At 36.9% G+C, this 27,166-nt stretch overlaps 2 protein-coding genes across 5 annotated transcripts in view; one reads left to right on the top strand and one right to left on the bottom strand.

Annotated features, from left to right (window-relative positions):
- Positions 1-27,166, top strand: part of zgc:152951 (uncharacterized protein LOC569013 homolog) — a 42,714-nt gene that overhangs the window by 10,460 nt on the left and 5,088 nt on the right. For 2 of the 4 annotated variants that reach the window (XM_067443368.1, XM_067443369.1), the window contains 5 exons: positions 102-299; positions 389-526; positions 1,872-1,961; positions 2,062-2,205; positions 5,516-5,599. In XM_067443368.1, coding sequence (XP_067299469.1) covers positions 102-299; positions 389-526; positions 1,872-1,961; positions 2,062-2,205; positions 5,516-5,599 — 654 coding nt within the window. Of the gene's footprint in view, positions 1-101; positions 300-388; positions 527-1,871; positions 1,962-2,061; positions 2,206-5,515; positions 7,584-15,828; positions 17,174-27,166 lie in introns of those variants that run through there. The other 2 variants (XM_067443370.1, XM_067443371.1) reach the window with 2 other exon arrangements.
- htr1fa (5-hydroxytryptamine (serotonin) receptor 1Fa) overlaps positions 20,835-27,166 on the bottom strand; it is a 29,319-nt gene continuing 22,987 nt past the window's right edge. Inside the window, exons 2-3 of the mRNA XM_067443372.1 lie at positions 25,922-26,049; positions 20,835-22,587 (exon numbers count right to left, since the gene is read on the bottom strand). Of these exons, the coding sequence (XP_067299473.1) occupies positions 21,482-22,585 (1,104 nt within the window). The 5' untranslated portion in view covers positions 22,586-22,587; positions 25,922-26,049 and the 3' untranslated portion in view covers positions 20,835-21,481. The remainder of the gene's footprint in view (positions 22,588-25,921; positions 26,050-27,166) is intronic.

Genomic DNA, 27,166 nt, shown 5'->3' with positions numbered 1-27,166 from the left:
GTGGTAGATGAACAACCTATAAGCAAGTGCTCCGCCACACTATGTTTTAAATAAGAAAGGTATGTGTCATTGTAACCGTCTGGGTCTCCACTTTTGACCAGACAGTTGATTACAAGGCCATGTCCCGGAGCCTGTACTTCGAGCGGTACTGTGATCTAGCTGTCCAGCTTCAGCGCGTGGAGCTGCTGTCCTTGAGCCGTGAAGAGAAACTGGCCTTCTTTATCAACATCTACAATGCCCTCGTCATCCACGGGAACCTGCGTCTGGGCTTTCCCAAAAACATATGGCAAAGGTATCGGGTAAGAGAAGTGGAGAAAAAATGGATTGTGAAGTGAAAAAAAAAATGAAATGCTTTCAGTGCTTTTATTTTTGTTGTCTTGTTTTCCAGTTCTTCAACTATGTGAGCTACTTCATTGGTGGTGAGGTGTTCACACTGCAGGATATTGAAAATGGAGTGCTTCGAGGAAATCGAAAAGGTGTGGCACAAATCATGAAGCCCTTTTCCAAGGACGACCCTCGACTGCAGGTATCCCAGGAAGATGTTGAGCAGTTTGTTCATTATAAGCTAATTTCTCAATATAATATGACTGTTAATATGATTAGCGTTGTTGTATTTCTCATTGGTAGGTTTCAAGGGACAATTCTAATTTTGTTAATAAAGGATGAACAGAAGAAAAACATCCATATTTAAAACTTGAAGCAGGTGTATTTGGAAATATTAGGATTTGCTTTATTAAAATTACATTACAACAGATATTAGGGCTGTCAAAAGACAGATAAAAATAATGAAATCGTTTTTAAGATTTAAAAACAATTAAGTGTAATTTCTTTGTAATTAAAGACCTAACCCAGTGATTCGCAACCATTTTTGACTTCCTATCTAAGCTGATATGTTTCTTGGAGGAATGCAAACGCGAAAGAACCCAAAAGCATTGACTTTTCCTCCTATCTCATAATTTTTTTCAACACCATATGGTGGTGCTTATGTGGGGCTCCCTAGATATGTACATCTGGTGCTTCTGTTGTCATAAAAATAAATACATTTAAAAAATATATTATTTCAGTTTAATGTTGTACATCTTTCTTTCTTTCTTTCTTTCTTTCTTTCTTTCTTTCTTTCTTTCTTTCTTTCTTTCTTTCTTTCATCTTTCTTTCTTTCTTTCTTTCTTTCTTTCTTTCTTTCTTTCTTTCTTTCTTTCTTTCTTTCTATTATTTTTTATATATTTTTGCATTTTGATTAAAGGGATAGGTCACCCAAAATTTTTAATTCTGTCATCATTTACTCACCCTCAAGTTGTTCCAAACCTGTATGAGTTTCCTTGTTCTGCTGAACACGAAATATATATTTTGAAGAATGTCTGTAACAAAGCAGAGAGAACAACCATTCATTACAATAATATTTTAGTGAATGGTTGTTCTATCTTTTTTTGTGTGTGTTCTGTTCTATTCTACCATTTTTGGGTGAACTATCCCTTTAATATATAACTACATTTAAACCATTTTATGATTTATTGCCCCCCAATGAAAATAAAATGAATACTTTTATTCAGCAATGATGTAAATTGATCAAAAGTGACAGTAAAGGCATTTATAACGTTACAAAATATTTATTATTCAAATAAATGGTGTTCTTTTGAACTTTCTAGTTATCAAAGTATATTAATTAAATGTATGTAATTTCACAATATTGATGTTTTCACTGTATTTTTAATCAAATAAATGCAGCATGAGAGACTTTTTCAAAAACAGAAAAAAAAAATCTTACTGACCTCAGAACAGTGGTTTACTGAAACTGGGGGGACAAAACATGCGAGAAAGCAATGCATCTGAGAATGCTATTAACAGTAGTAATGTGTGTCTTCATCCATTAGGTGGCGCTCCCCAACGTTGAGCCTCTCATTCATTTTGCACTGAACTGTGGTGCAAAGGGCTGTCCTCCAATTAAGACATACACACCACAGGTTATTACCCTAAGTATTCTCATTTACAGTACGCTCTATAAATACATTCTGACAGTGTATAAAAAAATTGGTATTTAAATCTAATCATGTCTCTCATCAGGACATTGATGGTCAGTTGCGTACTGCGGCGGAAGCGTTCTTGGAGAATGACGACAGCTGCGTGATTGACAGCGCTGGACTAGAGGTGAAACTCAGCCAAATCTTTAAGTGGTACAAGGAAGACTTTGGAGGCACTGATGAGAAGGTATTACCAAAATAAATCATCACTCTCGATTCATGTACATTTTGTTGTTTAATTTAAAGCGATATTTCACCTGGAAATCTTTTATTTACATCATGGAATGACTTTCTTTCTTCTGTGTAACACTTAATGGAATATTTTTTAGCAGAATTTGCAAGCTGCTCATTTCCATATAGTTCCAGTGATTGTGGAGTTTTGTTTTTGTGTTTGTCTGTAAAGACGACCTATTATTCCCTTTCACAAAGTCTTGATTTTGTTTTGGAGGTCTACTAGAATGTTTTTTTTAATGTTTAAATGCTCAAAAAAAAACATTATTTTCACATATGTGACCAGTCAATTACGCCAGGAGGTGTCAACAAGTGAGTGTTTAAAATGGTGTTTGTCATTAAAGCATTTATTTTAAAGATTTATTCACAAACGCTGATTCATCCAATAACGTCACAAGTATTGATGAATAAGACATTGACCACCCCATTTAAATTATAATTGTTTCCATTCAAATTCATTTATCTTTTAAATGGACTTAAGCAATGATCATCTTGTCAGAAGCAGTCATTTAGTTTGCATGTTTTTTATTTAGTTCTTTCTTCAGAATTTTGGGAGAATCGTCATCTCCATTTTACACAAGAAAACAGTGGTTCACAATTTATCCAGAATCATGCAATGTTCTATGCAAATCTATAACAACAAGTTTTAACACACCACTAATCTAACTTAACCAGGCTTCGTACCTTTATTCGCACATTCCTTGAGTGGGAATTATTGAAACAAGAAATTTTGTGATGTGTAGCCTAGAAATCTAGACATACCCTAGTGGCAGCAAATCTAATTTGCAGCCAGGGTAGTCTAGCAACTGGTAGTTGGCTTGCAAGCTGGAAAAACCAAACTCTGGTCAGGCCAATCACATTGTGTATAGAGTCAGTGTGCGGGTTTAGCATAATGACGGCAGAGTTGCAGAGGTTCCGCGTGCTACTTGAAAACAAAGAAGCTGGCGAATAGCGGTCTTTCGAATCTGCTGTGGCCACGACTCTGGAAGACTTGGAGTTAAAGGTGCACTATGTAGCAGAGTCCTGCACGGGTCCATTTTTGGAGACCCGCCCCCCGCCCGTACCCGCAAGGTTTAGCACCAGATCCGACCCGTGACCCGTGAAAATATCAAAATTAAATCCGTACCCGCCCAGACCCGTTAATATTTGGCCCGTTACCCGACCCGTGCCCGCGATAAATCAAACACGCTAAAACATTCAAATTAAAATGCTTTATTTTTTATCCTGCACCTCTCTCAACATCAACCGCGTCATGAATGGGCTAATGAAACAGTCAAAAGTGCCTTTAAAGACTCATTGTCAAGTTTGTCAACTCATATAGCTAACGTTACTCCACTCACCAACTTTACTTTTACTTCATCCATTGCTACTCCTGCAACGCTCGCCCCATCTGCATCAACAAAAGTTTCAATGTCGCAGTGGTGGTGACGTGATGGTTCAAATGGCATATCGTTGTTGCGTGTAGGCCTATGTGCAATGGTAATTTGGACATAGAAATTGTAATAGCCTACAATATGTTCGATGGGGGAAGAAGGAGCCGGGAACCGGCGAACATTTAAAAGACTTTAACCAAACAAAACGAAAGTAACGTGGGCAGCCCCTCATGCTCATGGACATCTGCCAAGCACACACAATAAAACGTAAACACAACTCAACGTCAAATCCAGGTCTGGTGATCTCTCGTCCTTATGTTTCCGAGCTCCCTCAGAGGACTCGAGACCGGTGTGGCTCGCAGGTGACGCTCATTCACAATCACGCCCTGGTCTCGCGCTCTCTCTCTCGCTTTCTCTCTCTCTCTCTCTCTCTCTCTCTCTCTCTCTCTCTCTCTCTCTCTCTCTCTCTCTCTCTCTCTCGTTCACTTTGCCACAGAAATATTGCACATATTTTTCATCCGCCCATCCGCGCTTCTACCCGCCCGCACAGAGTTAATTATCCGCCCGCATCCCCGCCCGTGAATTTTATAAATGTCACAATCCACCCGTTTTAGCCACTTTTATGCAGGTACCCGCGGGACCCGTTGCAGGACTCTGCTATGTAGTATTTTTTCAGTAAAATATATTTAAAAAATCACTAGGCCAGTATCATATATTTTGTTCAGTTGAGTACTTACAATATCCCAAATGTTTCCAGCTATTTGTAAATTGAGAGAAAATTGCTATTTTAACCAAGGACCCAGGACGTGTCAGCATTGTGTTTGATGGAGTCGCCTGTCAATTGCACCATATCTGCGCTACCCTCGGTTTTATTCTGCAGATGCTCTTTTCTCTTAGCAGTGTGAATATGTCACAGCAACGCAGAGCGAACGCACAGAGTAATGTCATAACGTCATTTTAAACACCCTTAAATGTATCTATAATGATTAACAGAGCTGCTTTACCTTATACTCATGAAAAGCGGAAATAGTGTGCACACCCGGCGACTGGGTCCCGTCCTGTCCCATCATATTAAAAGTCCCAGTGTTCGCGAGCAGTGTGTTTGTATAACAATCGCTCCAGCAGCCGTGCTCAGCTCCACAACACTCGGTCCTGCTCTGCTTTACACTACAGTAACGTTAATAACCGCATCCATGAACATGATTTCTGCCCGAGTCCTAATTTCCACCAGCTGTGAGGTGAAGACCACATCTCCCAAGATGCTGCACTCAAACTTGGCGTCATCAAACTACACCTTTGTTTTGAATAGGCGCCCTCCAGTGGATGGAAAGTTGCATAGTGCACCTTTAAGCTTTTCTTTGAGAAAAGAACAAAGAATGGCACTGAAGTCATTCTTAAGAAAAGATTTGTTCAGAGTTTTACCGACCAGATACGGTGAAAGTTTCATCTATTAACTAGCCTTCGTTCTAGTTCACCTCACGTCAAACCGTTCACCTTCGTTGCTCTGGTTAGTGTAGCGCTATCCTATCGCGTACAGAGGGAGTTTGAAAGACAACCGTTTATCCCGCCCCTCGAATTGAGCCCTGTCAATGGTGAGTTTCCTGACCAAACATCTTGATATGGGGCTGGCATATGTGATGTGTACATTTCCAGAAGAAAACTGAAGACTACAATCAATGCGTTTGAGCAAGTTCAGAAACGGTTCTTACTCATATAGAGAATAACTTCCTTTGGAGTGACTTTATGCTTTGTAGATTTTTGTTGTGCTTTGTAGAGCATGACCTCTTTGTGCTCAAACAGCAACATTACTCACTAAAGAAAGTTGAATGTGTAAAAAAGGATAATAGGTCCTCTTTACAGATAAACTCGTTCAGCTTATCTTTTCTTTTTCAGCTGCTGAACTGGGTGTTTGATCATATGGGAGCATCAGAGAAGAAGAGGAATCTACAGTCTCTGCTGTCAGCAGGAAAGGTCAAAGTGAGCTATCTGCCCTATGACTGGTCTATAAACAGCACAGACTGAACTAAACCACATTCTCATGCACATGATCACTCTATCACTGACTCATTGTGGGCACCGTGTTTCTATTGAACACACGCAGCAGAGACAAATGCACAGCGATTCAGAACAAAACTGTACCTTGAAACAATAACTATGCATTTAGATCCCTTTACCTTGTTCCTTCACCTTCCAAAGGGCAATGTGTAACTGTAGCCGAATATTTCTAACAAAATTTTTTACCTATAATTTTCAAAATTGCATTGCGGCATTTTGCACTGATTATTATGCAGTTCTATGTTTTATATATTCTACTACAAAGATGTCTTTTTAAACAGATATAATTTTATTTTATTTATTTACATTATCATATGTTTGTATTAATGTACTTTTATTTATTTGACATATATTTAATTTAGAGTTTCTAGCAACACTATGAAAAGTAAAAAAAATAACTCATGAATAATAATTAAAAAAAAAAAACTTTGCACAGACTGAGCAATGGTGCATATTGCTTATAATATAACATTTTTCACTAAATGACCTCAAGGAACAATATTTAAACATTTTATATATATGCACCCATTTAACAATGAACCGTAAGCAACAGTAATATTTACCTACATACATTTTTACAAAAAATATTTTAAAAATATGAAAGATTTGCATTGGTACTTCAAGGAATGTTTCAAGTAGATGGTGCATATTAAGAGATGCACTTATACAAATATATATAAAAAATATATATATATATCTATATCTGTCAATTCAACATTTCACCTAAAAAAAGAACATTTTTGTTTTCATTTACTCACACATATTTGTCGAACCCTACACTATTTTCATTTCGTCTATTAAACAAAAGGGAAAGTGAATTGAAATGTAACTTATATTCATCCACAAAGGGAAAAAAACGTCATAAAAGTGTTCAATATATATCTACAAAAAGCCATATGATATTTGTATAAGGATTAGACCCAAATTATTTACTGGTGTTTTTAATTTATGAGTGCTGTTCACTCTTTTATATGTGGACATGTTTGTCCTTGAAAGATCTGAAGGGAAATGCAGAGGTCTTGGAAGATTCTGAGGCATGGATTTGTTTGTGGATCTTTAATGCTGTTTGTACTTTTGACACTTTGACTCTGTCTGAATGATAGATGTACACATATCAGTTTATCTGAAATGATACCAGCCAGTAGCATTGAGTACTTTTTGTAATGCATGAAGTGTTAATCGATCAATTATTAAAAGAACATCAGGGCTGATGGAAACTCATAACTGGTTTCTCATAAACAGGGCCTGTTTCTTCTGATGCAATTCGTGCCTGATTTGATCATGGCTTAACAAGAATCCCCATAATATTTTTTTATAGAAAATGAGATCCAGCAGAAACTTTCTGGAAATCGATTCTCCATCTGTCTTGCTTAAGGCAGTGGAAATCGTATAAACTTGCAAGCCTTTTTTGAGTCTGTGAGCAGCAACACAGAAAAATGGCATTTTTAATAGATATAGATTTACTGTGATGCACTATAGGCATGTCATTTATTGCATGTGATACTATAAGAATAGTATTGCAAGGGCTGATACTATCAGATGCACGAGTAAAATGAGGTCCGGTTTCTCCTTCAGCCAGTGCCTTTTCACCTCTGCATGAGACTAATATACTCGTATAACTTCACTTGACTGCACATCCCATTGCTTCAGGAAATCAGTTCATTTGAAACTTTCATCTGCAAGCAGAGAGATTCATGAATCATAGGTCATCCTTGAAAGAAAGTCCCAGTTACCTCATCCTTCTCTCTTTCACTGTAAGGAAATCAATGCAGTGCATTTACCCTGAACAAAGATTAGGCTTCATTCGTATGCATGGAAATGATTTATATATTTGAATCTAGAGCAATACTGAAATACTGTCTTTTATAAATACATTACAATGATAAAATAAAGTATATTCAATAGACATTTAATGTGCCCTCATTTTTGTTGAAATGAAAAGTGGATGGCAGACTAACACCGAGTTCACTGCCTGAATTTAGCCCTGATTTTCACTCGCCGACAGGTTTTGCGCGAGTCCGTGCAAATAACAAACATATCGACCCATTTGAATTCTGCACAGAATGCTGCATTTCAAAGCGATATGGAGGAGATTCTGATGATAAACGGTTAGAGGAAACTGGCTTTACCAAACAGAAAATTCCGCTCTAGTCCAACTGTATAATAACGAAACGCTATTGGCTGTTTCAAAAAAGGGGAGGAGCTGCAAACAGCTGTAGCCGTTTCAGCGGAAATTACATCAGCACATTGAATAATGCGGCGCGTTTCAAGGCACTTCAGTCTCAGAGAAAAGCTTAACTCCAAGTCTTCCAGAGTCACGGTCAAAGCTGATTCGAAAGACCGCCGTTCTCCAGCCTCTGTGTTTACTAGAAGCACGCAAGCGCAACTCTGCTGTCATTATGTTAAGCCCCGCCCACCGACTCTATACACGATGTGATTGACCTGACCAGAGTTTGGTTTTTACAGCTCAGACGTGTATTGAGAGTTGCTACATGATACTCGTCGCAGATTATATTGGCTATAGGCTAGGGGTTTAAATGATAAAGGGAAAAATGATCCAATAGATGAGGAATGTTGATAACTAATAAACAAACTAAAAAAAAAAAAAAAAAATTGGAGCAAATGACTTCTCTGGAGATGTTCCACCAGAAGAAGCGCTTATTAGCTGGTGAATACCGTTTTATACTATATCAATTATAGGAATGATTGTCTACAGGCAATCACACCCTCAGAGACCAAAAGAAGACGGTCGTAACACACGGAGGGGGCGAAAGCCGCGAGGCCGGTGGCGTGATTGCAAATGAGCATCACCTGTGCGTCACACCGATCTCTCACGGAGGAGCTACGGAAGCATAAAAAGAGGAGCGAAGACCGTGAAGGACGAGAGAGGACCAAGCCTAGGTTTTACATTGTGTTTTGTTTTGGTTTTGGTTACGTGTGTGTGGCTTTACTTTCAATTTGTGTTTATTATTTATTAAAGCTGTTGAACATTTTCCAGTTCCCGTCTCACTCTTCCCTGAACAAAGAACTGTAATTAAATACATTATATTGCCAAAAGTATTGGGACACCCCTCCAAATCATCGAATGCATGTGTTTCAATCACTTCCATGGCCACAGGTGTATAAAATCAAGCATTAGGCATGCAGACGCTTCTACAAACATTTGTGAAGGAATGGCTCGCTCTCAGGAGCTCAGTGAATTCAAGCGTGGTACCGTGATAGATTGCCACCTGTGCAATAAGACCATTCATGAAATTTCCTCAATACTACAATATCTTCGGCATAATGTTTTTCATATGCAGTCCAAGGTAATATTAATACATTTAGTTTGCTTACTTTTGTACAGTAGACAATTTTGGGTCACCATCTGATTTCCAAATGTACAAACTGGGTTCTGAAGGAAACCCATTTGAAAGTCACTGACTGGTCTAATAGACCTGTTGCAGTCTGTGTAATATGCATAATATTCAGAGGGAGGCAGTGTTGCTTTATCCTGGACGTCACTAGACCAAGTAAAGCATGCAATTGGAAAAATATCTTGACTTTCTTAGTACTTAGTTTGTCTCTTTTTTGCTTTAGTGCTAGCAGTACTTAAGCCACAAGTTTGTGTTTAACCTGGTGATCATGTTCTTCAGCATGACTTGAGATGATTCAGAACACATCTTAAGCTTCAATCGAAGCAAGAAATGAGTCACAATCAGATTTGCCTATTTGATTAGTGACTTTTAGTGCACTTTTAAACTTAATACGTTTTTATAAATAACACTTAAACTCAGTTCCGTGTTTAAAATCCCAGATTTCCAATGTAGTCTCAGATTTTTGGACACTAAATTCCGGCTATCAGTCATGACTGTCATGCATACACAGTTCAGACAGTCTGTCTTAAAAATACCACTGTCACACCATCTTGCAGAACGTCATTAGACTGTTGAAAAGCTTTTTGCAGCGCTGTTTGTGTTCATGACAGCGAGTCTGGCGAGAATCGAATTTTTCAGCCCACCAGCCGCACCACTGTCGCTTCTCACGATACGTGTCCAATCGCACAACTTATCAACCTCAGTTTATGAGCTCGTCTTGCCACATTGCATGTGCACAGACATGATATATAAATCTAGAAGATTCCAATGCCTGTTGTTGTTAAATACTGAGCAAAAGCCTGAGTGATGTAAACAAGATATTGAAGATAACTGAAGCCTTTTAAAAACCACATAGGATGCAAATTTTACATGTAGTGGATGGTGAACCAGTGTTTTGAAAAGCAATATGCACGTCATACTCTTTTCTTTTCTTTTTTTGTCTTTGCTTTTTTAGTTTTACCTTTTGTCTTTTCATAAAAAAGACACCACTCAAAATGTCATTCATCCAAATGCCAAGAGTCTAACGCTGGGAAGTCAATGGGTTCAACATGGATGGACCTGAGGCACAGCAAGACGTGTACAACAACTGTTTTGGGTCTTATAGAAAAACATATTTGCTTTTATCTGAATTCAGCCGAAGTTCCCCTGGTGATTTTTTTTCTAATAGGCTCAACCGTATTTGGCTTAAGAAATGTATGACTGAGTCATAAAGAGAGGGGAGGAGGGTAGAGTACAGCAGAGTACAGCAGAGTACAGTAAACCTCAATTAGCTAATTTCGTTCTGAGAAAACAAAGGTGGTACTATGTTCTTGAACTTTGCATTTCCATTTGCATTTAGAGCACACTGGCTTGAGGAAAACGTGTTCGCAGTGCAAGCAGTGACATTTTAGGTATTTATTTTTTATATTTGCTTTCCTCTTTCTGCATGAAATATTTTGAAGTCTTAATGCTCAAGAGGTGTTGATAATGATCAAGGCACACCTTTAGAATGGTTGGGGAAGTTGTAACCTTATTATAGCCCTATTTCCCCTGAAATTACCTGGAACATACCCCCCCTCGGCATCAAATTTAAGGCCTTCCTGCTTAGATCTCTCCCGCACTGGAAAGCTTTTCTAATATTTCCGCTGGTCCTGAAGAGACCAATTTTCAGTGATATTCCTCTGACCTTTCCTCTTTTGTAATTTTTTTTGTCTTTTTTTAATTTATTTTTTTATACATAATACATACAGTGTGGGGTACAAAAAAAAAAAAAAAAATATATATATATATATATATATATATATATATATATATATATATATATATATATATATATAAATAGACAACTGCTAAATAATAGGTAATAAAAACAAAACAAAAACAGACAAACAAACACAAAAGGTAGTGAAAAGAAACCGCTTGTACTTAGGATATGTATTTAGGGAGTAGTTAGATGTCATTTTAAATCGAAACTTGTAAATTGTTCCCCCCCCCCCCCCCCCCATCTCCCACATCTCTCTTCTCACACAACAAGACCAATTGGTGTTAGTCTGATTACCCCATTAATTATTGTATGTCTACAGTCCTTCTTCAAATCTCCCTCTTGTTCACTCTCTACTTTCCATCATGAGTGGACACTCCCCCTACCGCTGATTGGCTACACGTGTGTTGTGGTGCTCGGTCTGATCCACTTTCAAAAGAGTTTTTCAGAAATCCCTTACTGCACCTTTAACATCCCTATTGCAATACAATACTGCACAGTACAGCTATGCCCGCCCACATATTTTGCTATTGCAAATATAGAAATGTACACATTTATCCCATTTGCTGATAATGATAATGTTTATTTAGTTTATTTAGCAATCCTTTGGTCTGAACCACTTTAGGCTTACATACTCATTTTGTAATTATGTCAGTTTTTGTGTAGTAGTTTGTATGGTCACACTTTAGATTCGGGTCCAATTCTCACTATAAACTAACTATTAATCTATGACTTTTGCCTCAATGCACTCATAATTACTGCTTATTAATAGTTAGTAATGTAGTTGTTATGTTTGGGTATTGGGTAGGATTTAGGGATGTAGAATAAGTGCTTTAAGTACTAATAAACAGCCACTATCCTAGTAATATGCAGGCTAATCAGCAACTAGTTAATAGTGTGAATTGGACCCTGAAGTGTTTTTATTTATTGTTTTAGTATTAATTTTAATACATCAAGTTAATTTAACTGAAAATAAGAAATGTTGCCTTGGCAACTAGCTGAAAAATACAGTTAGGAATTTGTTCCCATGATTTATTAATTTGTTCCTTCGTTTTAGTAAATTTAGTAAAATGTACTAAATGTTGTTACAAGGGAATGAATTATTATAGATTTATTAAGTGCCCTGTTGTGGTCTTAAAGTTTCCTAATTTAGTTTTAGAGGTCTCCTACAACAGGTTCACATGCATCAAAGGTCAAAAAACACTTTAATTGTATAATTCTCATAATATACATTACACATCACCACATTTCTCAAAGACTAAAACGACTAGGCAGAAGTTTCAATCTCTTAATCCCTCCTTTCCGCAAGCTGCTCTGCTCTGATTGGCCAGATGGCCCAGTCTGTTGTGATTGGTCTACTCGTATACAGCGTGCGTCCGAAAGGAAACGCTCATTACCATATCTGAACTTCAGCTCCGGAGGCTTCCTCAGTCTGATTGTACACACTGTAAATACAGTAACAATGGCGTCAATTTTACCCTATCAATTCGAGCGCGAGTCTAGCGATGAAACATTGGAAGGAACCTCCATCGCAAGGAGGACTTGAGCAGGACGTTTCTCAGTGATAGGCTACTCAGTTTGCGGTTTTTATTATGAGATGTTGCAACTGTAAATCCTCATCATAAGCATTAACAAGTGTATGCCCATCAACAAACCCATGTTTATATTTCTAATTTATTGCCGTGTACGTGCAGGGACTGTATCAATAACAGCGCATACATTAGCCCAGCACTAATATGAATGACTGAGTGTAATATTAATCTTTCTCCACCCTTTACCTTTACTCAGAGTATTAAGAACTACAGACAATCTGCTCAGAAATGTATAAAATGAATGCTGAGGTATGATAGAGAATCCGCAGCCCATTGTCATGAAGTTTAATGTATTTTGTTAACAAAGAACCAAGGTCTCCATTTTCTAAAAACTACTGCAGGGTTTCTCAGTAATGCATGATGAATATGTGCTCTGCCAACATTCTCATGGTGATTCGGAAGTAATTGGTGGCAAATTGGTATAAATTCACACAAACTCGTTCTTACAATCCGCCCCAGTGAATATGTTTATGGTTATGTTTAGGGCTGAACCTTCATGCTTAATTTTTCAACAAAAAAGAATGTTTTCCTTTTCGACTTACATCATACAAATTCATTCGAAATCACCACGTCATAAATATTTATGTTTTCTTGTGAGATCAGGTTGGTGCAGTAAAATATTTTACATCGTTATACAATTACAAACCCTGTGGCTCTCTCTGATATTATTTCTAAGCAATGAAATGTACAAATTATTGTAATGTGATGTTTTATAGGATAACGTTTTTTTTCTCTCAAAAAAAGTGTTAAAATATTCAACTCTAGGGTTACAGCAGCTTCACGCACACTCACACACTCTCACGTATGAAAAATAAATGGCCCTAATTAGGACACAGCTGCCTAACACATTCCTCTCCTGTGAATAATTAAAATAACCACCATGTTTCTACGTAAAACACACAGATAAGGGCTCATTATTTAGGGAGAACAATAGGAAAATGTAGAGCATTCCTGATATAAAAAAGTCAAATAAATGTATTATATTTTTGGACAAGGTAGCCAACATGACAATAACCAAATGTCCAATGTCCCAGTCGGCAGTATTATTATCAGGAGTTATCGGGAAGTAAACGCGACATCACAACAACCTAGCACATTAAGAGCTTTGAGTAACACTAACCAATATGGGAGGGCGGCACAAAAGAGCCATTTCTCAGACAGAACCAAGGGGAACAAACATTAACAGTGACCTAACTGCAATGGGGGAAGAGATAGTACGGTCAGATGTGACTGAGATAGAGCTTGTTAATCCTGGAATCAAAGTCGTATTTGCAAATCTGACACTTCCTACACCTCAAAGAGCACAAAGTTCATTGTGAAGTATGGTGGTGGTGGCAGCACCATGCTGTGAGGCTGCTTTTCATCAGTCGGGACTGGGCATCTTGTTAAAATAAAAGGGAAATGGATGGTGCAGAATACAGAAAAGCTCTGCAAGAGAAACACTGCTGAAAACCAAAGCTTATGAAGAAGTTATTTTCGCAAGACACTGGTTCTGAACACAAAATGAACTCTAGAGTAGCTTAAGATCGAGTAGCTAAATCGATGTTATATCTATCTATCTATCTATCTATCTATCTATCTATCTATCTATCTATCTATCTATCTATCTATCTGTCTGTCTGTCTGTCTGTCTGTCTGTCTGTCTGTCTGTCTGTCTGTCTGTCTGTCTGTCTGGCTGTCTGTCTGTCTGTCTGTCTGTCTGTCTGTCTGTCTGTCTGTCTGTCTGTCTGTCTGTCTGTCTGTCTGGCTGTCTGTCAAGAAAAATTTCAAACATGTTAGCAATTTGTTAAAAATGAAACATGCTAGCAATGTCTTACACACACACACACACACACACACACACACACACACACACACACACACACACACACACACACACACACACACACACACACACACACACACACACACACACACACACACACACACACACACACACACACACACACATATATTCTGTTTCCATGTTTTATGGGGACTTTCCATACACGTAATGGTTTTTATACTGTAAACTATATTATATTCCCCTTGACTGCCGAGGACTGTCACAGGAAACATTCTGCATTTTTACATTTTAAAATAACATCACTTACTATGATTTTAAGATGTTTTCCTCATGGGGACCAAAAATGTCCCCACAAGGACAAGGATTTCGGACATTACCATCTTTGTATGGACATTTTTCCCCATAATGTAGGCCTTGTAGGCCTCCATTGACACTAATCTCATTTCCTCTCTCAAGACCCATAAAAGGCACTAAAGACGTCGTTACAAAGCCCATCTCACTACAGTGATTCTACAATCATTTTATGAAACGACAAGAATAGTTTTTGTGCACAATTAACAAACTCAATAACGACTTATATAGTGATGGGCCGATTTCAAAACAAAGATTTGAACGTTTATGAATCGCCGTATTTTTCATGATTCGGATCGCCAATGTCACGTGATTTCAGCAGTTTGACACGCGATCCGAATCATGAATCGATACGCTGATTCATTACCGTTTGAATCTTTGTTTTGAAATCTGCTCATCATTATAAGTCATTATTTAGTTTGTTTATTTGCATATTTATATATTGCATATATAATTTGCATATTTGTTTTAGGGTTTTTTTTTTTTGCACACAAAAACTATTCTTGTGGCTTCATGAAATGATTGTAAAGCCGTTGTAGTGAGATGGGCTTTGTAACGACGTCTTTAGTGCCTTTATGGGTCTTGAGAGGAAATGACATTGGTGCCAATGAAGGCCTTTCTGAGCCGTCAGATTTCAACAAAAATATCTTCATTTGTGTTCCAAAAATGAACAAAGGTCTTGCGGGTGTCGAACGATATTAGGGTAAATAATGAGGGTAAGTTCACCATTTTTGGGTGAACTAACCCTTTAAACATGTTAAAACATTAGCAACGTGTTACAATGTGTTAAAATGCTAGCAACTTAAAACATGCTACCAATGCGTTTAAATATGCCAATAACTTCCTAAAACATGTTAGCTAGAACATCTCAACATTTTATTGACTTGAGATGTAGTTTTAGTTAATGATATAACCCTGCTCTGTATTTAATCAAATACTCCTTTTGATAAAAGAGATTCACTTAAATTGTTTTTACGTCTTTGTTATTAGATAACATTAATACACCAACAAAACAGAATCCACAATTAAGATGTAAATAAGGGTGTCAAATGTGATTTGGGGACTTCTGGGAATACTTTTGAATGATGATTCAAACAAAACGGTGAATCAGTTTAATGAACCTGCCAGTTGAAATGAGCTGTCTAAACAAAGCAGTTTTCTAAAACGATCTATGCTGTGAATTGGGGTCATTTAGTGTGACATAAAAACAGCAATGTAGAGTCTGAATATTTATGAATATGATCTGAATATTACTGTATTCAAGTACATTGCATTGTATTGTTTTTAGTGGAATTATTACACAATGATATTTTTATTTTCAAAAGACATTTCATGAAGATACAGAGGTAAAAGGGGACAACAGGATGTTATGGCATCAGTTTTAATGGAATACAAGAAAAAAGTGAGTATAAAAACGTATAAAATCATTTAACATTTCATGCTACAACATTTGCTGAAAACCTCCTGACATTTGTTTAAAGTATTGAGTCAACAATTTTCAGATTTTCAGACTGAAAGGTACACTTTTTAGGTGACAGTTACATGTTGCACATACTTACTATATTAATAACAGTTAATTATGCATAATTACAACTAATTAACCCTATAGTAAGTACATGTAGTTAATTGAAATTATTGTGTAATTACACTGTAACAACATCCCTTTAAAATAAGTGTAACCGGTTAAATTTGTCCTTTTTTATAATTATAATTTGTTATAATTTGGGATCTGGAGTGTCACATTATATAATCATCAGTACAGTCAATATATGTTGTATGTTGTGCAACACATTTATTAACATGAACAACAGATAGGTACACTATGAGAATCAGTACAAATATTTAGTAGGCTACCTCTTGGGCCATTATCACATCATCAGTTTCTATAGATTTTATATGAATTACTTTAGTGAAACTAAGTTCTCTGTTCACATCTTTGGTCTCACCAACTTCAGGAAACACACAAGTCTTATCAGATAAAACATACAGTAACAAAGAAATAAACAAATGCACAACATGTTTGCCTAACAAATTTATCTCAGATGCCCAAAAGCATAAAGTATCTAATAATAAACAATTCCATTGTTTGTGTAATATACAGTACCAGTGAAAAGTCTGGACAAGTCATCAAAGCTATAAAATAATGGTTTATTATTGGGTTAAACGTGTCCAAATGTTTTACTGGTAGTATAACTCTAATTGTATGCATGTGTTTTCATCTACATATATTACATGTCATATACAGTGCCTTGTGAAAGTATTCGGCCCCCTTGAACTTTGCGAACTTTTGCAACATTTCAGGCTTCAAACATAAAGATATGAAACTGTAATTTTTTGTGAAGAATCAACAACAAGTGGGACACAATCATGAAGTGGAATGAAATTTATTAAATATTTCAAACTTTTTTAACAAATCAAAAACTGGAAAATTGGGCTTGCAAAATTATTCGGCCCCCTTAAGTTAATACTTTGTAGCGCCACCTTTTGCTGCGATTACAGCTGTAAGTCGCTTGGGGTATGTCTCTATCAGTTTTGCACATCGAGAGACTGAATTTTTTGCCCATTCCTCCTTGCAGAGCAGCTCAAGCTCAGTGAGGTTGGATGGAGAGCGTTTGTGAACAGCAGTTTTCAGTTCTTTCCACAGATTCTCGATTGGATTCAGGTCTGGACTTTGACTTGGCCATTCTAACACCTGGATATGTTTGTTTTTGAACCATTCCATTGTAGATTTTGCTTTATGTTTTGGATCATTGTCTTGTTGGAAGACAAATCTCCGTCTCAGTCTCAGGTCTTTTGCAGACTCCATCAGGGTTTCTTCCAGAATGGTCCTGTATTTGGCTCCATCCATCTTCCCATCAATAACCATCTTCCCTGTCCCTGCTAAAGAAAAGCAGGCCCAAACCATGATGCTGCCACCACCATGTTTGACAGTGGGGATGGTGTGTTCAGGCTGATGAGCTGTGTTGCTTTTACGTCAAACATAACATTTTGCAATGTTATATATGTATATATGTATGTATATATATATATATATGTATATGTGTGTATATATGTATATGTATATATATGTATATGTGTGTATGTGTGTGTGTATATTTTTTTTTTTTCCTGTCTCTCTCAGTCTCTCTCTCTCTCGCTCTGTCTCGCTCTCGCTCTCTCTCTCTCTCTCTCTCTCTCTCTCTCTCTCTCTCTCTCTCTCTCTTTCTCTCTCGCACACACGCACACTGAATGACCAGGTGTCTGTAATTAGATCAATTAATGGCTGGTTAGAAATGAGCTTGAGATGTTGTTTGTTATACACACCCTGACGAAGGCATGTAAAGCCGCAACGCGTAGGTGTCTCTGTCACCAATTTTTTAAATGTTTAAGCCATGAAAAAATAAAGGCTTTTTAACTATCTCAATATACCCATCGAGTGCCTTGGACTACTTTTGCATTTAAACTTAATTATCCTACACAACCAAAGAGCACCGAGATCTTACACCCTGTGCAGCACTTCCTGCATTCCTTTGCATTGATAACATTTTGCAATGTTGCCAAAAAGTTCAATTTTGGTTTCATCTGACCAGAGCACCTTCTTCCACATGTTTGGTGTGTCTCCCAGGTGGCTTGTGGCAAACTTTAAACAACACTTTTTATGGATATCTTTAAGAATTGGCTTTCTTCTTGCCACTCTTCCATAAAGGCCAGATTTGTGCAGTATACGACTGATTGTTGTCCTATGGATAGAGTCTCCCACCTCAGCTGTAGATCTCTGCAGTTCATCCAGAGTGATCATGGGCCTCTTGGCTGCATCTCTGATCAGTCTTCTCCTTGTATGAGCTGAAAGTTTAGAGGGATGGCCTGGTCTTGGTAGATTTGCAGTGGTCTGATACTCCTTCCATTTCAATATTATCACTTGCACAGTGCTCCTTGGGATGTTTAAAGCTTGGGAAATCTTTTTGTATCCAAATCCGGCTTTAAACTTCTCCACAACATATCTCGGACCTGCCTGGTGTGTTCCTTGTTCTTCATGATGAGTTTTTGATTTGTTAAAAAAGTTTAAAATATCGAATAAATTTCATTCCACTTCATGATTGTGTCCCACTTGTTGTTGATTCTTCACAAAAAATTACAGTTTTATATCTTTATGTTTGAAGCCTGAAATGTGGCAAAAGGTCGCAAAGTTCAAGGGGGCCGAATACTTTCGGAAGGCACTGTATATTTTCTAAACTTTGTCAGATTTCACAAATTCATGGCTTAATATTATTTATGCTGATGGGCTGTAAACTGAATTCGGTAACACTTTACAATAAGGGTCCATTTGTTTTTGTATTATTACTAAGAATTAAAATACTTCTAAAGCATTTATTAATGTTAATTTAAAATGTACTAATAAAATTAAAACCAAAAGTTATGTTAATTTGATTGGCCTGAGTTTTACAATGAATGAATGTACATGTATCAACTAACATTAACAATCATTAATACATTCTGTAACAAATGTATTGCTCATTGTTGGTTAATTTACTAACTAATCTCAACTATTATTGTAAAGTGACCTTATTGTAAAGCGTTGCCCTGAATTTCTTCATCGTATGAAAAATAGCATGATTTGCACACACCAGATTGAAAGTTTGTTTGAAATGTACAATGTTAAGTCCCACAAAAATATAGTTCAGCTCTAACTAGCCTAGTTGCATATATAGATTTCTATTTAAATATAAGACATTCGTGAAAATTTATGAAAAGTGACATTCACTTTTCTGCCTCACAGAATACTTTCATATTCCACTTGAATTTTTTTTTGTACTTTTGTTTAATTTTAGTTCATTAAAATTAGTTAATTCAACACAATTCTTCAATACTTCTATTAATATTATTTAATTTCAGCTCATTTTATCTGTCAATTTAAATGACATGGAATCAATTTGAATTGGAACTGCATGAATAATATTAATTAGCCTTTTTTTCCATCTGTAATCCGTTCATGTAGTTCAGTACTCTAATAAATGCCTAAATTAAATCTGTTCATCATATAAAGCGATTGAGTCTCTTCAAATATTTGGACTTAACCGCTTAATTCATATGGATTAGTTTAACAATTTCTTTATGAATTTCTTTGAAGCGTCAAAGTGGTAGTTAACGCTCTCATATTTCATCAAAAAGATCTTCATTTGTGTTCTGAAGATGAACGAAAGTCTTAAGAGGTTTGGAATGACATAAGGGCGAATAATTAGAAGAATTTTCATTTTTGGTTGAACTAACCCTTTAAGCAATGAGAACAGTTTGGCCCCAAGGTGGAAAAGTGGCATATATGCTTCTAACCACAGCCCGAGAGTTGTAGAAGTTTGAATATTTTTGGCTGGAACTATGGTTTTGGGAAAAGCCAAATCATTCAGCTATGTTGGTAACGTCAGAACTTGCAACCATAGCTGGCTAACAACGCTTTTGAGAAATGCACCCCAGGCATGTTCATTTTCATTGCATCTAGAAACAAAATAACTTGTTATGACAAGACTAGAACAAATTCATTCAAACTATTTTTGTTGTTGTTGTTAGACGGCCCGAAAACAGGGCACATTATCGTGAGAGCACAATTCCAAAAAAGCACAGATGGGAGTGGGAAGATCTGACCTTGATCTACTGATGACGCATACATTAAAGAACACAGACACAGCCAGATCATTTTCATAATGACCAACACAATCTACCAAGAGCAGCACAAATTAGCCTCTGGTTTAAAACATGCTCTTTTGGGAGCGGTAAATAATAGCGCAAATACCAGTAAATTTGTGAACGCAAACCTTAGTAAATCACGTTGCATGATTCGTTTAAATACTCTCCTCCCGTAATGTTTGCGTCTGAAAGGGAAACTCCTACAAATGCATATGCAATAAGGTCAGTTGCAAATAGAAATCTGTCCACGCGCAAATTTTTCACTGCACGTCTTTAGTAAATCCTAATGGGTATGCATTGGCATAAGCTGTTAGTTAATCTGGCCCACAATCGAATTGTCTCAACAACAACAACAAACAAAATAGATTTCATTTCAAAGGCAATTTAATTGTGCGGATCATTCCTCAATATAATTAAAAGGTTATTTCACCCCGAAATGCAAATTCTGTCATCACTTACCCTCTTGTCGTTCGACACCCATTAGATCTTTGTTCATCTTCGAAGCACAAATAAAGATTTTTGTTGAAATCTGATGGCTCAGAAAGGCCTCCATTGGCAGCAAAGACATTTCCTCTCTTTAGACCCATAAAAGGCAATAAAGACGTTGTTACAAAGTCCATCTCCCTACAGTGGCTCTAAAATAATATTATCAAGCGATGAGAATAGTTTTTTGTGCGCAAAAAAATGTAAATACTTTATTTAACTTTATTCTTGTCTTCTGTGTGGGCCTCTGACGTGAACTCCCGAAGCACCATGAGTCACGACGTATTCGGGAGAATATGACAGAGCCGGCGGAAACGAGGAATTTTGTTTACAAGCAAGCTGTTGAATTCTACAATGATTGTGCTTTAGGTCTTTGCGTAGTGCTCAAAATGGTTCTCAGGTGTGCATTTCCTGGATGCCAGAACACAACTCTACGTCATATTCTCGCGCATGTGTTGTTGTGCTTTGTGAGTTTACGTCAGAGGCCCACACGGAAGACAAGAATAAAGTTATGTATTTTTAGATGTTTTTTGCTCACAAAAACTATACTTGTCGCTTCATAAAATGATTGTAGAACCACTGTAGTGAGATGGACTTTGTAACGACGTCTTTATGGGTCTTGAGAGAGGAAAAGCCATTGGTGTCAATGGAAGCTTTTCTGAGCCATCGGATTCCAACAAAAATATCTTCATTTGTGTTCGGAAGATGAACAAAGATATTACGGGTGTCGAACGACATGAACCTAAGTTATTAATGACAGAATTTTCATTTTGGGGTGAACTAACCCTTTAAGTTCTTCCAACTTTGAGTGTAATAGTTTCAGTTCACGTAACTCCTTCATTGGCGTTGGAAATAATTCTTGCATTTGATTAACTTCTGAAAAGCCCTTTTGAAATCCTCATTGAAGATGGTGTAAATCAGGGGGTTGATGAGAGAGTTCAGATATCCCAGCCAAGTCAGAAAGTTAGTCATTTCAACTGAGAGAGCGCAGGACGAACAGATGTTAACAATCACCTCATGGATGAAGAACGGCAGCCAGCAGATGACAAAAGCCCCTAGTATGAGTCCGAGAGTGGTGGCGGCCTTCTTTTCGCGCGTACTCGAGATGCGATGTCTCCTGACGGACCGCTCTCTGCAAGACTGAGTCTTTGGGCTTTTCGCAGCAATGCGCACTCTGTCGCCTTCGGTCGAGGGTTCGGACACGGATTTCTCCGGGGGGCTCAAGGTGTCCGGGCTCGTCGGCTCCCTGTCGCTGCACTTGGGAAGCATGTGTCCGTTCATCTCCGGCTTGTTGAGGCAACTGGCCCCTCTCTTTTGGTAAAGATTCTTTGCTGCTCGGTAGATCTTGTAGTAAAGAATGAGAATGAGTATTAGCGGGATGTAAAAAGCCCCGAATGTGGAGTAAATGGTAAAGACGACGCTGTCATGCTTAATGATGCAGTCGTTGTCCTGTTGTTGTCTCCACAGCATTGGCGGCAGAGAGACGACTATGGCAAGGAGCCACACCACGATGATCATGACGGCGGCCCGTAGAGATGTCCTCTTCCTTGAGTACTCCACGGCGTTTGTAATAGCACGGTACCGGTCCACGGCGATGGCCGCCAGGTGCAGAATGGAGCATGTGCAGCAGGTTATGTCCACACTTAACCAGATGTTGCACATGACTTGACCCATGACCCACGTCTCCTTCACTATGTAGACAATGCTGAAGGGCATGACTAATATGGCCACCAAAAGGTCTGTCACCGCTAGAGAGCAGATGAGATAGTTTGCGGGATGGTGCAGCTTGCGTGTGACGATGATGGCTGTGATGACCAAGCAGTTCATCGCCGTGGTCAGTACGGCCAGAAGCGACAGCGTGAGGGAGAGAAGAATCACGCCCCATGTGTTTTTGCTGGGACCGTCTGCAGAGCTAGGTTCATACGTGGTGTTCGATTCCATGCCTAAGACAGAATACAGGCAGAATCACTCAGACGGGACAAAACATCTGCTGATGTGCCTAGTTGTAGCATAAATGAGTGTTTGAGCATTGCAAGGCAAGCTTATTTATATACCTCATTTCAAACCAATGGTAATTCTAAGTGCTTTACATAAGAGGAATTAAAATAATCCAAATAAATAAAACTGAAGAAAAAAGCTCTAAAACTTTTGGAATAAAAAAGGACACAAAAATAAAATACAATGCAATCAAGTTCTCATTCAGTAAATGCACAGCTAAGTTGAGTTTGGATTTGAAAGTGGCTACTGTTGGAGCACATCTGATCTCTCCTGGAAGCTGGTTCCAGCTGCGGCTCGCATAATGACTAAAAACAGACTCTCCTTGCTTTGAGTGAACTTCTAGCAGGTGTGATCCTAATGATCTGAGTCATTTGTAAGGAGTCCAATACAATAATCCACCCTGCTGGTAATGAAAGCATGAGCAAGTTTCTTTATAGGTAGCTTTCGCACCGGGTAGTTATAGTTATAGGATCAGGGTGGGAAATTAACTTTTTTGCCCACAAGCCACACTGGCTGGTAAATGCCCAATTTTACCAGCTACTTATATTTTTTACCAGCCACTTTTTCCAGAATTCAAATTTATAAAAGAAAGTGCATTAGCATAGTATGGGGTGAATTCGGGTTGATTGGGGCACTTTTCCCCAGTCATTTCAATGGCCGAAACTGTCAGAATCATGAAATGAGTTACTCGACAAAAGTGCATTTGCATTATTGTTAACATAATTCTTTGACAAAAGCTGTCCAATCCGTTACAATTTACATTTACATTTATGCATTTGGCAGACGCTTTTATCCAAAGCGACTTACATTGCATTCAAGGTACATTTTTGTCAATTCTTGCTTTCCCTGGGAATCGAACCCATGACCTTGGTGTTGACGAAAATAGACAAGACTAAAATGTAAAAACTAATCATAAAAAATGATAAAATCTCTCATTTTCGTCTACAATCGTATCTACTGTTTCATCATGAGAGAAAATATTCAGCAGTTACGACCTTCAAAATATTCTGAATGAGTTTGCGCTGTTGCTCAAGTGCAAGTCTCCTTAACCCTCCTGTGGCACGAAACAACATGGAGCAAGATAAGCATACACACACATCATTTAGAGAAATCAGACTGAATAGAAACAAACGTGACTCTCGTTGTTTTCTATAAGGTATATGATAAGAAATAATAGAAAGAAAGAAATAATACTAATAATATAACCTCCTGATGTGAATATTGTGTACAGGTTGTCATGACAACCTTGTGTGAGGGGCTGCTGAGTCAGTGCTGACCACAGATAACATATCTGTGGTGCTGAGGGCTCGCGCTCATCACAGGAACGCACGCAGAGTAATACGTTTCATAACATCTCATAAGCTAATGCTAATTTTAGGCATTAGCTGTAAATCAGCCAGTTAGCTATGGTGTTGTGGCACATTATGCAGGTTATATATATTTTATGTAACTTATTTATGACCGTATGGGCCTTCATAGCATAATAAAAATGTATTTAATTAGGCATAAAAGCAAATTAAATGCAAGTTTAACAATTACATGTAGTAAGTCATATTCATTTTTATAATGCCTTATACATTATAGATTGTTTCAAAGTAGTTTCAACGGTAAACAGGAAAATAACTGTTATTTGAAACAATTTCCGATAGTTTGACAACAGTGTAATTCAGTTTAGTGAGCCAATGTCAATGTTGATTCAAAATTCATTTCAACAACAGTTCAATGTAAATATCGTTACTGTTCTGATCAATTTAATGCGTTCTTGGATTAAATTGATAATTTTTATTGATTTTGAATATAATTATTAATTTCTTTAAATAAATAAAAACTATTGACCCCAAACTTTTGAAAGGCAGTGGTTAAGATAAAGTTGAGATTTACTGTATACTCAGTAAGTATGAGATTTACTGTATACTGTAAATACTGTATAGGAGATTTGTATACATGCCAAAATATATAAGAATGTATTGTAAAAATGCTAATATTAATTTGTTACTAAAATTATAATATTATATAATATTGTTGAGACAAAAGTAGAGTGTATTAGTATTAATTCCCTGACTAATCTTGGATTTTAGGTAGTTATTATTTACATATTTAATGAGTTATTGGTTTATGTTGTTAATATTTTATTAGATAAAAAAATCATTATAATATTTCTTTTAATAAAATTATTAATTTCTTTAAAAAAAAAACTATTGACCCTTAACTTTTGAAAGGCAGTGTTTAAGATAAAGTAGAGATTTACTGTCGACTCATTTTTATACACGCCAAAATATATACAAATTTACTGTAAAAATGCTAACATTAATATGTTACTAAAATTATAATATAATATTGTAGAGAAAAAAATTATTAGTGCATTAGTATTTATTCCTTGATTAATCCTGGATTTTAGATAGTTATTATTTACATAGTTAATGAATTAATGATTTATTATGTTGATAATATCTTATTCGATTTTATTTGTTTTTTAATAGATCGTATTTATTAGATTGCATAATCATTTATAATAGTTAATAATAATAATAATAATTAGTATTATTATATTTATTATTATTATTAATAATAATAATAATAATAATAATTATTATTATTATTATTGTTATTATTATCATTTATGTCAAATATATCAAATGTAATTTTTTTTATCAAAAGAACTTAAAAAACAAGATAAACTATCATGTACAGTGCTTTTCAAAGCTACTTCTGTTAACAGATTCAAAGGCCTCTTATTGGATCAGTGAAGGCGGATGTCATAATGCGACTACACATTATTTGACAGGTTTACAACCTACTAGATAAAACTTGCCTTATGATTATATACTAATGGTGCAATTCAATTAAGTACAGTTATTTTCAAACTAGTTACTACGTTTTAAAAGCATCACAGCAAGACACACCTTATTTTACCACTTATTTACTGTGGCTTCACACATCTTTTTTACATTATAACTTGTTTCACTCAGCATGCAATCACAAATGTCTTTTAATGACTCACCAGCTCCTAGGTTCTCACTTTGAATCAATCTAACAACCGTCTGACTCCCTTCTTAAACCACCAAGTTTTCAGAAATGAACCCAGAGAACTGTTACAGTGCTATGCGAGTCATATAACAAGACACATTTATAGGGGCATTTATGGGCATTAAATAATGTGGACATTTCCAGATTGTGGCCTCTTGCAATCAGTTTTTTTTTTCTTTCACTGGGGAACACTTCCGAGTTTACCTCGTTTGCTCTATTGAAATATCATACATGACTGTTCACTGTCCATACCTGTAGAAGTGCTGCTTATTCATCTGATTGCTTCTGTCTATGCGCATTAAAGGAGCTGCATGTCATCACAGCATTGTGTTCGGAGATCTTGACCATGGTGGTACATCATAGCATTTGCCACAAAGCATCTGAAAGGGATGAAGATCAAAGAGTGGTAAGTTTGTCAGATTGTCCTTGCAGAGCAGGAGAGGGAATAGATGGTGTGTTGTGACTACCGCTGAGACCATTGATAAAAGACTAATATAATTTCCTCTTAAGCGGATCTGAAACGCTGTCTTTCAAAAAGGAAATTGGACTTGAGAAGCCACATAGGCCGACAAAAGAGCTCATAGGGTGCTGTTTTTTTGTTTTGTTTTTTGTCCTCCCAGCTCATTTTCATTATATTACATTTCATTTTATAAGTATTTATGTCTATCCCTTGAACCTGTGTTGGGTTTGATGTATTTTATATACGTCAAACATATAGAGCATAGCATATACAGTGTATACTGTATAACAACAATGAGGATAAAAGAGTGAGTAATAAAAATCATTGCACTAAAGCGCACTTTATTACATGCACATCACAGTGTGTCTGCATGTGTATTAGAACTGGATGTGAGAATATGGTTGTCATAGAGACTCATGGGGACAGGCTTTCAGAGGGAAAGGCCAGAGCTATAGAACAAAAATTGATTTTCAACTCTCTACAAGCTCTTTCTCTGTCAGTCTATTTGTCTAATGTTATCTTCTATCTGGTAACATTGTCAAAGAATGAAATTTCATAACTGTTTCAGGTCATGCATTTAACTTCATTTGAACTGTGAACAATCAGCAAAACCTACGCCTATGAATGCAATAATAAGCATTTTCAAAAACTGGGTAGAATGCGATGGCATTTATTTTACTCACCCTTCAACCATCAAACATTAAACAGAAATTTTAAAAGTGTAAAAGCATTTACAAATTATTACAGCAAATCACCAATCATCAGACCAAGCTCAATATTTTAAGATTGAACATTGGTCTGGGGAGTCTGCTCTGTATTTTCTACTGCACAAGAGGCGCGATCAACGGGCATATTTCAAATGACTCTACGCAAGTGGATAGTCCTTCAAACAATCAGATCACAAGAGGCGCGATCAACGGGCATATTTCAAATGACTCTACGCAAGTGGATAGTCCTTCAAACAATCAGATCACAAGAGGCGCGATCAACGGGCATATTTCAAATGACTCTACGCAAGTGGATAGTCCTTCAAACAA

This window comes from Pseudorasbora parva, chromosome 5 (assembly GCF_024679245.1).
Source record: "Pseudorasbora parva isolate DD20220531a chromosome 5, ASM2467924v1, whole genome shotgun sequence".
NCBI classification, from domain to species: Eukaryota; Metazoa; Chordata; class Actinopteri; order Cypriniformes; family Gobionidae; genus Pseudorasbora; species Pseudorasbora parva.
This window is presented reverse-complemented; position numbering and strand designations above follow the sequence as displayed.